This window comes from Danio rerio, chromosome 11, assembly GCF_052040795.2.
Source record: "Danio rerio strain M-AB ecotype USA chromosome 11, GRCz13ab, whole genome shotgun sequence".
Classification (NCBI taxonomy): Eukaryota; Metazoa; Chordata; class Actinopteri; order Cypriniformes; family Danionidae; genus Danio; species Danio rerio.
The window spans coordinates 36,997,501-37,012,500 of record NC_141031.1 but is presented as its reverse complement, the minus strand read 5'-3'; the positions used below and the strand labels follow the sequence as shown (position 1 = coordinate 37,012,500).

At 35.4% G+C, this 15,000-nt stretch overlaps 1 protein-coding gene across 5 annotated transcripts in view; it reads left to right on the top strand.

Moving 5' to 3' along the window:
• Window positions 1–15,000, top strand: part of atp13a3 (ATPase 13A3) — an 88,656-nt gene that overhangs the window by 26,140 nt on the left and 47,516 nt on the right. For all 5 annotated transcript variants that reach the window (XR_015502792.1, XM_087274007.1, XM_087274005.1 and 2 more), the window contains exons 3-9: window positions 4,460–4,546; window positions 4,626–4,799; window positions 10,815–10,991; window positions 11,927–11,997; window positions 12,077–12,160; window positions 14,086–14,155; window positions 14,260–14,394. Coding sequence is in view for 4 of the 5 variants with exons in the window: in XM_087274007.1 (XP_087130133.1) it covers window positions 4,496–4,546; window positions 4,626–4,799; window positions 10,815–10,991; window positions 11,927–11,997; window positions 12,077–12,160; window positions 14,086–14,155; window positions 14,260–14,394 (762 nt within the window). In the remaining variant the exon portion in view is untranslated. The remainder of the gene's footprint in view (window positions 1–4,459; window positions 4,547–4,625; window positions 4,800–10,814; window positions 10,992–11,926; window positions 11,998–12,076; window positions 12,161–14,085; window positions 14,156–14,259; window positions 14,395–15,000) is intronic.

Genomic DNA, 15,000 nt, shown 5'->3' with positions numbered 1-15,000 from the left:
TTGTCAGCGCTACCAAACCGACCAATCAAAGGGCTTGCGCTACCCGTCGTTGTGACGTGTAGTTAAATTTTTTGAGAGGTGTGCGTCAGCCACAGTGTAGGCAGGGATGGGCAAACTTGATCCTCGAGGGCCGGTGTCCCTGCAGAGTTTTGTTCCAACACTAGTCAAACACACCTGAACAAGCTAATCAGTGTCTTCAAGATCACTAGAATCTATAAGCAGGTGTGTTTGATTAGAGTTGGAGTTAAACTGTGCAGGACACCGGCCCTCCAGGACCGAGTTTGCCCACCCCTGGTGAGGGCTATGCGCCTTAGCATATGTGTGCGCTTGACACAAAAGTACGAATCAGCCTTTACACCAGCACCACCAGAAGCTTGAACCGATGATACAAGACAGGATGGATCCCTGCTTTCATGTTGTTGATGCCAAATTCTGACCCTACCATCCGAATGTTGCTGCAGAAAGCGAGACCCATTAGACCAGGCAACATTTTCCCAATCTTCTATCGTCCAAATTTGATGAGCCTGTGCGAATTGTAGCCTCAGTTTCCTGTTTTTAGATGATAGGAGTGGCACCCAATGTGGTCTTCTGCTGCTGTAGCCCATCTGCCTCGAGATTGGGCGTGTTGAGCATTCGGAGATGCTCTTCACACAGGAGTGCGTGCTGTAATCAAAAACAGGAGGCACCTTGCAATATTAGTCATATGTATCATCTTGTACCATTTGGTAGTAATGGAGGAACGCCACCAAACGTAAGAGTAACATTTTTCTCTCTAAGCATTTACTCGAGTAAGAGTAAAATTACACATATTTAAATGTCCTCAAAGTACAAGCTACCTAACAATTTTACTCAAGTAAGTTTACCGAAATAAATGGAACTCATTACTACTTACCTCCTGTATTTATGCTTTCAAAATGTGTTGTGGGATTTGATCTATGCACTGACAATTTTTATGTTTCACCTTATTGACTTTTGTTGGTATTTTGAAGCTGTTGTGTAGAAAATAATATATAAAGAAATACGCATTGGTAGCTCATTTCATAATTTAGGTCAGGGGTCACCAAACTTGTTCCTGGAGGGCCGGTGTCCTGCAGATTTTAGCTCCAACTCTAATCAAACACACCTGAACAAGCTAATCAAGGTCTTACTAGGTTTACTTGAAACATCCAGGCAGGTTTGTTGAGGCAAGTTGGAGCTAAACCCTGCAGGGACACCGGCCCTCCAGGACCGAGATTGGTGACCCCTGATTTAGATGATCAACTAAGATGATAGTTTCAAACTACTAAAAATAGCAATAAAATTAAACAAAAAAATAAATAAAATCGTTGTCAGCTCAGAGATTTTGAATTTGAAAGTGTAAACGAACAACTGTTTTTGTCTTGTTTATATAAACTACAATATAATTTAAAATTAATTATGTAATAAAACATGAAAACTTGAGGCGTGCTGGTTTCAAACCCTTGCTGTATCTCTGATAAAAATGTAATTTATGGACCATATTAAAACGTGGTGTTGTGTTTGGATGCTCTACATCTGCATGAGCAAGATACCTGTACACCATGTGTGCGCATTGCAACCACATCGCTCAATATTTGCCTGCATGTTGTATGTCTCCATTTTTAATAACGAACTTGAGCATGTTAAATATGTTACATGTACATAGCCCCTTAAGTCACATTACCTTTATTAACTGTATGAGTGAAGACATTTCTAGTGGAAGTGCACATGAAGAGGTCAAAATAAGAGTAAATATAAAAATAGAGTTTATATATTCAAGTTGCAGAAAAAGTATGTGAAATATAAAGGCAAATATTATATATTCTTGCCATAAACATCCTATCTGTTCAGAAAACAAGCAAAAAAAATGAATGATTATTAGCCAAAATGTAGTCACTCAGTTTTAAAGCGTCTACTCAAATTGACTGAAAGGACAACACCAGTAACAGGCTTTTTTTATGACGTAGTAGTACGCAGTAGTCATTACAGGTTTTCCACAGTATTTCTGTTCCTTTTTTCACACTCTTACTCGTGTATCTTTTGCACTGCGTCATAAACCACATTGTACCTATACAAGTTCAAACTCGTATCTCATAACCTTGTATTTTTTCACCCATTCCACAGCTTTACCTCATATGTTCTGTGTGAAAAGCTGCTAGTGACTAGTGATATGTTCAATGTAATGGTTTGAACGTGCAGCGTTATTTGATGTATGGTAATTCTATGAAATGTAAACATCAGCGTCAACCTGTTATGGAAAATTTAAGCCAGCATGTCTTGCCACAGCACTAACAGCCCCAGGCCCTAATGCCCACCCATAAAGATGTTTGATTTATTTAGGGATGCTGCTGTAAGTGTTAAAGTCGTAAAAAAAAGACAAACACTGTGAATTATCAAGAAATTTCTTAAATAAGTTACAGAATACTTTTGGGTTAAGCAGTTTTATTGTCAAGACTTTGTTCGGCTGCTTGTTTGTTATGGGAATGATGGATTGGCAAGTTTGTATAATGATTATGAGAGCTGGAGAAAGTCTCTTGACTGAATGACCCCAGTGTTTTTCTCTGATCATCTACTCTTTCCCCAACACACACACACTCATGCGCTGTAAATTCCTGTCACTCTTCAAGACAACTGCAGCTCTTGCATGAAATGTTGAATCGTTAATCATAATCACTCATTCTCTGTGTGTGCATCCAATGTCCAAAGTTAACACTCAGTTAACAGCAAATGAAAATTAAAAAGGTGGTGAGAGAGTGAGTGAATAAACCTGGCTGTTAACTTTATGGTTGATTCTGAACTGTTAGAATGATAGTTTGAACCTCGCTCATGCAAGCTTAAGCAATGTAAGCAATTCAGTTCAAAGTCTGATGGAAACATCAATCATACATCAATGATATCTTTAAAAATGTGTTTTTTTTCAACTCTAGATGTTGCCGAACTGTTTTATTATTGTTGCCATTTTATTAATTTTTATTTATTGGTGAGCTTTTGCACACACACACACACACACACACACACACACACACACACACACACACACACACACACACACACACACACACACACACACACGCATACTCACCTGCCATTTTATTAGGTACACCCGTCCAGCTGCTTGTTAACACAAATTTCTAATCAGCCGATCACCTCAACTCTGTTTTTAGGCATGTAAATATGGTCAAGATGACCTGCTGCAGTCCAAACTGAGCATTAGTATGGGGAAGAAAGTTAACCTAAGTGCCTTTGAACGTGGCATGGTTGTTGGTGCTAGGCGGGCTTTTCTGAGTATTTCAGAAACTGCTGATCTACTGGGATTTTCATGCACAACCATCACTAGGGCTTACAGAGAATTGTCTGAAAAAGAGAAAATATCCAGTGAGCAGCAGTTCTGTGGGCGTAAATGCCTGATCAGAGGTCAGAGGAACAGTAACTCAAATAACCACTCGTTACAACCGAGGTCCAACCTTGAGGCAGATGGGCTACAGCAGCAGAAGACCACACCGGGTGCCACTTTTGTCAACAAAGAACAGGGAACTGAGGCAACAATTTGCACAGGCTCAACAAAATTGGACGATAGAAGATTAGAAAAGCCCGGTCTGATGAGTCTCCAGAGCTGAATCCAATAGGGCACCTTTGGGATGTGGTGGAACGGGAGATTTGCATCATGGATGTGCAGTCGACAAATCTGCAGCAACTGCGTGATGCTATCATATCAATATGGACCAAAATCTCTGAGGAATATTTCCAGTATCTTGTTCAATCTTTGGCATAAAGGATTAAGGCAGTTCTGAAGACAAAAAGGGGTCCAACCCACGTACCTAATAAAGTTGCTGATCAGTGTATATGAGATAGATAGATAGATAGATAGATAGATAGATAGATAGATAGATAGATAGATAGATAGATAGATAGATAGATAGATAGATAGATAGATAGATAGATGTTTGATGTTTGCATATATAGACACACATTCACATACATGCACACAGCAGTCAATTTTTGAGGTAGATCAAAACATTTCATCAAATACAAAATTATTATTATTATTTTTATTGCATTTAATTTTCTTTCATTTTTTTCATTCTACTTTGATTCCAAAACTCACAACTGGGTAAATTGTCACAATGGACCACAAAAAAATTTTTTTTTCCCTTTGTTTGATTTTGCCCCTCTGGATTGACATCTGTGTGTGTGTGAAGGCTCTCAGCGTGGCGTTCAGCTGCAAAGCTCAGAGTGACTCACAGGAAGTGTTTGTGTTTATATGTGCACATGATTGTGTGTCATCTTAGGTCAGCCGGATTTTAATACAACCCAATGCTATAACAGCTGTTGTTGGGCCTTACACAATTCTTACTGTACAACTCACACACACACACACACACACACACACACACACACACACACACACACACACACACACTCTTAGCGTGTGATCTCTGCATGTGTCTATGTGTGTTTGCAGGAGCGCAGCACTTTTCAGCCAGGATTGAAGATCAGGATGGAGAAGGAAGATCTCAAGGTTGTCAACAGGGGTTTGGAGGATGAGATGGTATGTGGTTATATTGGTTTAAAATATAAAAATATAAAATAAAACTGCATAAGCTCATTTATGATCTGTCTCTCTGCAGGAGTTGAGAGGGTTCCGTCTGTGCCGGTGGAAACTGGTTCTAGTGTGTTGTGGTGGTTTCTGTACTGGTGGTTTTCTTTTCCTACTGCTCTACTGGATGCCTGAGTGGTGTGTGAAGGCCACATGCACACGGACCACTGTCAGAGACGCAGAAGTTGCTCTGTTACGCAGCACTGTATGTATTAGATCTCAGTGAATCCACTTTTACACTTAACATGTGCTTTGTACTGGAATAGGGTCTGAGTAAGATGTTCTGGATTGCACACTGTTAGAAAAAAAAAGTCGGCTCAACTTAAATTTTTTTAGTTGACTTAACTTAAATAGTCAATAGCAGTTCTTGGGTTGAAAATAGTCAACTCAAAAAAGCTCTTCAGCAAGTTGTCTTTCAATTTTGAGTTGAGTCAACTTTTTTCTTACTGTGCATAGAGATATTACGTTATATTTTGCTGCAGATTGTGGCACGTGACAATAGCATTTCACTGCTGTAGAAACGCTAACAAAAACGAAGAGTTTTAGAATTAAACATTTCAAATAAAGTGTTCCAAACATTAGCGTTTTAATAAAATTTAAATTAGTAGACACGGCAATAGAGTTACACTGCTGTTGAAACGCTTACAGATATAAAGCGTTTAAGAATAAATGTCAAATTAAGCATTTCAAATATGAGTATTTTAATAAAAATAAAATTTATGAACTTGACAATAGCATTTCACTGCTGTAGAATATCACACAAAAATAAAGCATTAAGAACTAAACGTGTCAAAGGAAGTATTCCAAACATTACAGTTTTAATAAAAAACTAAATTAAAAATGAATATAGGCGACAATAGCAATTCACTGCAATAGAAACTCTCAAAACACTGCAGCGTTTAAGAACTGAATGTGTCGAATTAAATCTTCCAAACAGTTTTTATAAAAGTAAAATGAATATACCGATGAATATGAATACAGTTCTTATGTACTGGCTTTTGTGGGTAGTTTAAAAATAATTAAATTATTTTACTAAAAAACAAAAAGACTAAGCCCCAATCTCAATTCTGTTTTTGTACCTTTACCTCTTCCCCTTAGCCCTTGAAACAGAGTGTGAAAGGAAAGGGCTTTAAAATTTACTTCTAAAAAATGGGACAGCACTGCAACACATGCACACGTTATTATATGTCCTCAAGATCTCTTGCTTCAAATGAGATCAGACAATCATGACTGTAGTTATTCCAGTTGTGTTATTTTTTGGTGTTTATCTTCAGGAAGTCACTAAAAGGCATAAATTATGTTATCATAATGATATAATGTGGCAATAAGATCGTAACTATACTGTGTATTTACACCCTGGCCATATTCATCCTCGTAAACACACAAAAACAACATTAACATTATAGCAGACACTGTAAAAAGCTCATTCCCAGCCACTAGACTTTTCTGACAGAGTAGTCCAGTGTCATTGAGTGGCAGATGTGAAAGTATGTTGTGGGACTTCTATACAGGAGCTATAATATTGGATTATAGATGGAAAATGTAGCGTTTTTATTTATTTATTTATTTTTAAACATAACGGTAAACCACAAACGTAATTATGGATATATTAAAACATGCTTATTTGCTGTAAAAATTCAAAATAATGACAAAAAATACTAATTTGTGCATCTCTTTACTTCCATGGTGTATTCTGGGAAACTTTTGGACCCCTTGGTTTTAAGTGTGGTTCTGAAAATACTCCATTTCAAGGGGTATCTAGCCCTTCCCCTTAGCCCTACACCTTCAAGCTAAAGAGAATTTGGACAAGGGGTAAAAGGAAGGGCTAATGGGTAAAATTAAGATTGGGCCCAAAATTCATACATTGTCACCAGGCTAAATATGGCAGGGAGAATCAGTTTAACATTTGTTACAAGTAAACAATTCATAAATGTACTCTATAGTTATGTAATTTTAGTGTTTTAGCATTTTTGACCAATAGGTGGCGTTGCTCCTAATTTCACATGATTGACTCACAATTTTTTGTGTGAAATACTGTTTCCGAGTCCAAACCGTTACCCATTTGAATTGAGGAAATATTCGTTTATGACCACTTGTGTAATTAATTAACCACTTTCTGGCCGTCTGATATTAGACATGCATGTATATACATATATATTGTGATCGTGCTTTTCGAAAGTATTACAGTGCTTCGTAAACGTTTATTATTATCATTTGTTGAGCCTCCCCATACAGTTTGATATAGCATTTGGACCTGGAAGCCGCTTCACATGACTTGAACAAGCGAATACCAAAGAGCAGTGACGTAGGGGACGGGCCCGCAGGGCACGCACCGCGGGGGGGCCCTGTAATCACGCCCCGTAAACCACGTCGTCGCGATTTTCAATGATTGAAAATCCAGGAACGCAATAATCAAACTCTTGGGAACAACTGTGGTCGGAACCAAAGTTCACAGAACTGTGTTCTCTGAACTCCTCTCAAGGTGGACTACTTCATTCTGATTGCTTGCCGCTGAACCGCGTTATAGCCAATGAAGACGCGCCGCTGTTTCTCGCCGCCGATTCTCGTTAAAAAATGAATGACTTCTGGCTACTTTGACGCTCTCGCCGCTTTCGGTTTGTGATCGCTCCTCAGTTTGTGAAGGATTCCCCGCGTTGTCGCTCCACCCTGCCTCATTTCCCCGCTCCTCAATTTGTGACATAGATATATACACTAGATATCGCATAGGGACTGTAAACATGCGTCAATAGCGCCGCCACAATGGTACAGTGCTCCCAGGACAAATGTCATTCAACCGCACTAGTCAAGACAGTGTTATTACGTGAAGATGCGGGACTTTAGCGCTGTCTACAGGTGTAGTAACGAGCAAACAAAGAAAACAAAGCACAAAGGCAGAACATTTCATAGGTAAGATTAAGTTTTTTATGTTTTTGTATGTTCTGAAATTTGTGCTAAACAGATAGGCTAGTTAGCGTTATTGATGATAACAGTCACTTACTGCATTCACCATACGGCAAAGCAGCTCCAACTCGCACTAAACACTCGGCTTATGCTAGTTTTGTTGAATAAAATCAGCAAACAATGCAAAAGAAATATGACAACGAGATGCTGCGCTGCCAGAAACTTGTATTATTGTCGGCTAGTGAACGAGTCGTTCATAACGGAGATTCATTCACAAATAAATCGCTCCCTCTGTCAGTATGAGAAGATGAAAAACTAAAATTTTCATAATTAAAAAAAAAATTACATACTAACATCCAGGATAACTCCCGTTCATAGGTATATGTGTATATCTCTGGCTCTGACACCCACCCTGGCCTTCATCTGGGGGCCCCGTCGGTGATCCTTGCAGGGGGGCCTCCGCATTTTGTGCTACGCCACTGCCAAAGAGATGTCCAAATAAGGCCTCAGATGCATTTTTGGCATCCTACCAATGACATGACATCATAAAACTATACCTTTGTTTGTTGTGAATTCATGCCCTCTAGTGGTGAATATTACATACTGTTCTTAATTGGTGTGCATTTTCTTGGCATGATGTAAAAGATCTATCAAGACTGGTCTCATGACAATAGAAAAGAATTAGCGAAAACCTATTAGGATTATTTATCTCATGATGATTTTTGTTCACAAGTTAGCACTGACCTGAAGAAAAAAGCTAAACAATACCAAGTTTTGTTTATATAAAAAAAAGGATTTTAAGGCAACATTCAAAGTGACCCGCATGATAAACATCAGGTTTAATCTACAAATAAGCTGTAAAGAATAATCGAATAATAAAACTAGAGGCATTTTGAAAAAGTAACCATTTTGATTTCATGTTAATTCAGTAACACCATTCATGTCTTATCATGCCTTGGCGTACAATTTGATAACTTCTGCTTTATCTGAGCACACGCCTCTACTTGACTTCATATAGGCAAGAATAAATACTTCACATACCTCATCTTCACAGTGTTTAAGATAACAGTGTACAGCTAATGCTGCAGACGTCATGTTTTTATGAATGGCTGATGGTCATAATTATAGTGCAATGGTAAGCTGGAAATCAGTTTGTGGGTATGTTGCTTGTTAAAGTGATGCAATCCTATGTTGAAACCGAAAAGTCCCCTTGGATTTCTGTAAAGTTGTACTGGGTGAATTTGACTGAATTTGTTTTATAAAACTTTGCAATATGGAAGCCTTCACATCAAATTCAAATTAGTGAATTGTTTGTGTAAGGTCCAGCCAGTTGGTCCAATGACGGTATCCAATGGTGGATGAAGGTTCACTGCATGTTCGGTCTTTCCAGTGTACAATGTTGATTTATATTAAACTTAACTCATATCTGACTCCAATTTTAGTATGAGATGGTTTAGAATATTAATATGTTTATCCTCGTTTTATCTGACTCCAATTATAAAACATTGATAAGATTATTTTGTTTCCTTTCACATTATTTTAGATTATGATTGAATATTCTTTTGATTTGTTATTATACCTTATTTTCATTTACTCAGATTCCGATAGCATCTCGAGTCTTGCACCGGCCGGGTATACAATCTCTTACTACAAGCTTGTCAGTCTTGGTCATTAAACAGAGGCGATTAACCACTCTCCTAAAAAGGCAGAACACTACTTACTCAATTTAGGAGATTTTTATGTGGTCCCCATGGATCTGTTATCTACTTAATCAAGACAAAGTATTTTAATAATAATCGCGCAGGATTATACTATTGTAGATGAAGGCCTAAATATCCACACTTAAAGTAGTTTCAACAATATTTTGTTGTTTTAAATAGTTGGCCTTTTACAGTCTAAGTATACATGAAATAATGCCAATTTGTTAGTCGGATCTCTAACAACATTGAATAGCGTGCCACGCTGCTCCGTCTAACATGTTTTAGTCCGTTACTAACCTGTACAGTGGCTTGTAGTGCTATGGACAACAACATTTATCAGTGATAATAACACGAACTCTGTTTGAATCATTCAAAACATAACAATTTATTAGTCAGGTAAATGTATTATGCCAATTCAATCAGTCAATTCATAAACGATCAATACAAAACATCAAATTATCAAAGATAAATCCAAGATTAAAAGATGCATTCCTGACTTTTTACATAACGTGTAAATTTTACATAACGTGGAGCCTAAGCTCCACGTTATGGGCTGATCTGGGTAGGCAGAATCGCCCTGAGCTTTTCTTAGGCCTTACCTTAAGTAATCCAAGAATTCCCTCAAGGAAGGGGGTGTGAACAAAAGGCATTCACACTTAGTGGCACACCCCTCTCAGTGGTTCAAAAGATGCCTGAAGTTATATATTTATTGTTCTGATTATGTCTATTTCTGAGAGAATGAGACCATTGTACCAATCACACTGAGACATTTCAAATGATATCAAACATGATAGTTAAAGTCAGTTTGGTTAATTCTAGAACATTCAAACATTGAAATGACCATATGTGTGAGTTGGGGGGATGAAGCAGACTCAGATGCAAATGCAGCAGGAACTGGTTTTTCCCGCATTCCCCTTGCTGAGTTGTGAAGTTACCAGTCTCTGTTTTCAGCTCATGTTTTGAATTGTCAAAGATATCAGAATATTTGCAATATTTCAATTCTTACATTTGTAACATTTTTAGTGTTGTCTTTATGTTGAATGGAGATTTTTGTCTTTTTTATTGCATTTTTCTCCTATAGTTTAGTCTGTTAATGCATACAAAATGCATTTTTAAAACCACTTATTCATTTGTCATGTTTTTAAATCTTAATATTTTTTCACCCTCCTTTCTTTTTTATGAGTCTGGTTTACACACAGTACAAAAATAATCACTATCAGGACCTCAGGACAAAAAGTCCAACCATAAATGAAACGTATATGTTAAAGAATTAAAATTGTACGTTATTTCTTTAAATAAAAATATACACACACCCAAAATGTAATGGATGAAAATTATTTTGCTTCTATTTATTGACTTATACTAAATTTTTTGCAGATTATTTGGTTTATTATGGTCTTGTTTATATGGAAAGAATAAAGATAAATATACTTAATGAATTCATAACAGTGGCATTAGGTAAATACACTGTAATTTAATACCTTTAGTGGTCACTTTTCTTATTTCTTATTATTTGTTATAGCTGCAGCTTGAGCATTAGGATCAGAACTTGTTTTAGTCAGTTATATATGTAACAGTTAATGCCAGTGTTTTGTGTGTGTATGTGTGTTCATCTGCAGGATGAATTTAAGCGCTGGTTTCGAGCGAAGGTTCGGATAATGCTGGCTCCTGGGAAGAACCCCTATGACACCCTGAATTCCCAGACCGCCTCCCCTCAGGCCAATGACCACGCCCACAACATGACTGACTCCACCCACAACAAAATCAGCCGGAGTGTAGAAAGCCAGCAAGTGCAGGTCCATCTTAACCCTCCTTTAAAGCTGAATTCTGCTTTCTTCATCAAGCTTAAAGAGAGAGCGTAAACCCAAGAATGAATATTTTCTCACACTAAAATAAGATAATTTGAAGAATGTTAAAAAAAAGCAGCCAATGAGATCCATTTTAGAAATAAATAGACACTATGGAAGTTAATGGCTGCTATTTTCCAATAATGTTCAGTATATAATAGATTAGTATACTGTATAACTAAAAGGTTTTGGAACAGTGGAGGATGAGTAAATGATGACAATTCATAACTATTCATTATATATTCTGTAATTATGTATACAAATAGTGAATAGATGAATATTGTAAAAAAAAAAATCTAATAGTTATTACAATATTACCCCAAAGTTGATTGATTATATTAGGAATGGCATTTTTTGATAAGTTTTCTAAAATGTTGTTTAATTATGTAAATGAGGCATTGAGTTATATATGCGAGCATTTACATACATTTTTAGCACAAAAATCTGAACATTGAATGAAGTTTGATTCAAAAAGTCTCGTTTCATTTCGAGTTTTGCTAAGGAGATTTTGGAATCTCTTTATCAGTCCATAATGCAGAAAATGCAATGAACAGCCAAAAAAGCTCTATTAGATTAAATATTAATAAAATAAAGTTTTCTCTATGTAAGATGTGCAGAAGTTGAGATTTATCATTCATTGTTGGACGAAAAAAAAAATAGAAAATGCCCTTTAAAAATATGAATTTGAATTAAATTCTACAGACACAAATTGTTTAAGTCCGACAAACAAACTTTTTTTTTTTTTTTTTTTTGATTTTCATTTTCTTGACCTTATAAGTGCAAAAACACTTTATGACAAGCCAAAAAAAATCCAAGTCTTGGCTTAAACTTGATTGGTGATAAAATAAATCTCTTTATTTAAACTACTCTTATTTGTATTATAGATCCGCTATTTCACCCTCCACAGCACAAAATACTTTTGGAACGACACCATCCAGAACTTTGAAGTGTTAAAGTAAGTGCGCGTGTGTGTGAATGTTACTCTAAGTGATGATGATGATGATGTTAAAGCAGTTTTCTCCTGTGTTGTGCAGAGGCCTGGAGGATCTGAACATCAGCTGCTCATCCATTCATTCAAAGCACAGTGCCGGACTCAACAAGAACCAGCAGGAGTACAGGTCAGGTCTTTCTTTCATACATACCTTTGTTTCTCATTCATTCATTCATTCATTCATTTTCTTTTCGGCTTAGTCCCTTTATTAATCTGGGGTTGCCACAGCGTAATGAACCGCCAACTTATCCAGCATATGTTTTTTTATGCAGCAGATGCCCTTCCAGCTGCAACTTATTTCTCAATTGAAATAATGATTTCATAGTTTTTTTTGGTTTTTTTTTGTAATTTAGAGATTATATTTTATAATAAATATATAGAATATATTAAAATATTAAAATCCTAATATACATAATTGTGTAAGAATTATGTAAAAAGCTACTATGTAACTTTTTTTTTACTTGTTTGTTTTGCTCTTAATTTGTTTCTTTTTATTTTGATTTGTGTGTGTATACTTGTTTTTATATCCCGGTGGGGACTTAGAACTGAATGCACAAAGGCCCATAAGGGACATGTCACCCACCTTGGGGACCAAAATTGAAGTCCTCATGGGTAAATGTGCTTATCACACAGAACATAGTATTTTCAAAATGTATAAATGCAGATTGTTTCCTGTGAGGGTTTCGGGGTAAGGTTGGTGTAGGGCAAAATAATATATAGTTTGTATAGTAGAAATATCATTATATTTATGATATCATTATATATTTATGTGTGTGTGTTAATAAAATAAATAAATAGAAGTAAAATTAGGAATAAGAATATTTAGAAAATATTTAGAATATATCTAATATTTATAGCAAGAATATATATATTTTAAGTTGTGCCTTTAACCAATAAATACCCAATATTAAAAACAATTCTATACAATTTAAGCAATTAATGTATGCTATTTTGTACTCATAGATATAATATCAATTAATATTCAGCATTGCTTTATTAAAAAGATATCAACGACCCTAATTTTGTGATTTAAAGACCATGTTAAATATTATTGAAAAGTAAGGTTATGTTCAAACATAACAGTTTAATAGTGAGGTAAATGTGTATTATGCCAATTCATTCAGTCAATTAATAAACGATCAATACAAGACATCAAATTATCAAAGATAAATCCAAGATTAAAAGATGCATACCGGACTTCAAAATATACATAACATGGAGTGTTAGAGCTCCATGTTATGGGCTGATCTGGGTAGCAGAATTGCGCAGAACAGTTTAGAAACCTTCCCTTAAGTAGTAAATCCAAGAATCCCCTCAAGGAAAGGAGTGTGTAAATAACAAAAGGCATTTGCGTTTAGTGAAAGAGTTTCTTCCTATTGGACAGGCACACCCTTCACAGTGGTTCAAAAGATACCTGAAGATATATATTTATTGTTTTGATTTGTCTATTTCTGAGGGAATCAGACCATCCTACCAGTCGCACTGAGACATTTCAAATGATATCAAACATGATAGATAAAGTCACTTGGGTTGATTTAGAGCATTCAGACTTTAAAATGACCATTCTGTGCGAGTTGAGAAATGTTTCAAATGTAAATGGAGGAATGGAGGGGGGGAGCTGGTTTTGCCCGCATTCCCACCCGCTGGGTTGTGGAGCCCATTGTCTCTGTTTTCGGCTCATGTTTGAATTGTCAACAATGTCAAAATATTTTTGATATCTTACGTCTTACAGAAATAATATTTAAAGAGATTTCTTTCAATAAATGAGTTTACGTTTTTGTTTTTTTTTCGTGATAATGGCCAATATTAATCAATTATGATTTTGCTATTTTTATTATTTTGATTTGTCCATTCATCTATCTGTGCATTATATTATATTATATTATATTATATTATATTATATTATATTATAATATATATTTAGCATATATTTTATTTTATATTTTATATATATACTTTTTTTAAATATCCATTATTTTAGTAAAATCTTATAATTGTTTAACTGATTGTACAAATTTGACATTGTTTTTTTTCTCTCTCTATTTATTTTAGGAGATTTTTTTTCGGTCTGAATGAAATTGATGTGAAAGTGCCTTCTCTTTTCAAGCTGCTAATTAAGGAGGTACGAGTGCAATGTGATTCTGCTGACTCCACTCTTATGAAAAAAAAAATGTCTAGTCAGGAAGATGAAATGAAGGAACTGAAACCAGTCTCTCTCTTTCCTAGGTCCTCAATCCTTTCTACATCTTCCAGCTCTTCAGTGTTGTTCTGTGGTGTACAGATGAATACTATTACTACGCAATGGCCATAGTCGTCATGTCCTTCATATCAATAGCTACCTCTCTCTACACTATTAAAAAGGTAAGCATGGTAAAAACGGCTGAAACTGCAATTTAATTATGTAATAATGCTTTTGTGTGGAAAGGAAGTATAAATTTACATTGTGATGTTATGCCCAATCCCTGTTAACTAAAAAATGTCTGATTTAATTCTCTGCTATTTTATATATTGAACACACTTTTTGTTTTGCAGTGTGTAGTGTACTGCATATAATATGAAATACATTTTAGTTATTAAAATATTCTAAATATGTAAATTAAATATAAATACAGATGAAATTAATGTTTGTAAATTTGACCTTTATTTATTAATAAACCAAGAAGCCAATGTTCACTTTTTATTCTGTTTTTAATATATATTTATTGTTTAATATGCATTATATTTTGTATTCTTAAATATTCTAATAAAAAATTTTCAATATTACTTTAAGTATTTTTTAAATATTACTTTATACTTTATATTTAAATATTACTTTATTTATTTATTTATTCATAATAAGTGCGTGGTTCAAAAAGGGTTTTAAAAATTATCCTAAAACAAGAATGGGTGGTCAATCATTTTAGGACAACGTTGATTTAAAGGTTTTGATCCACTTCAAATATTGACTTAACTAACTAAGTGTATTTA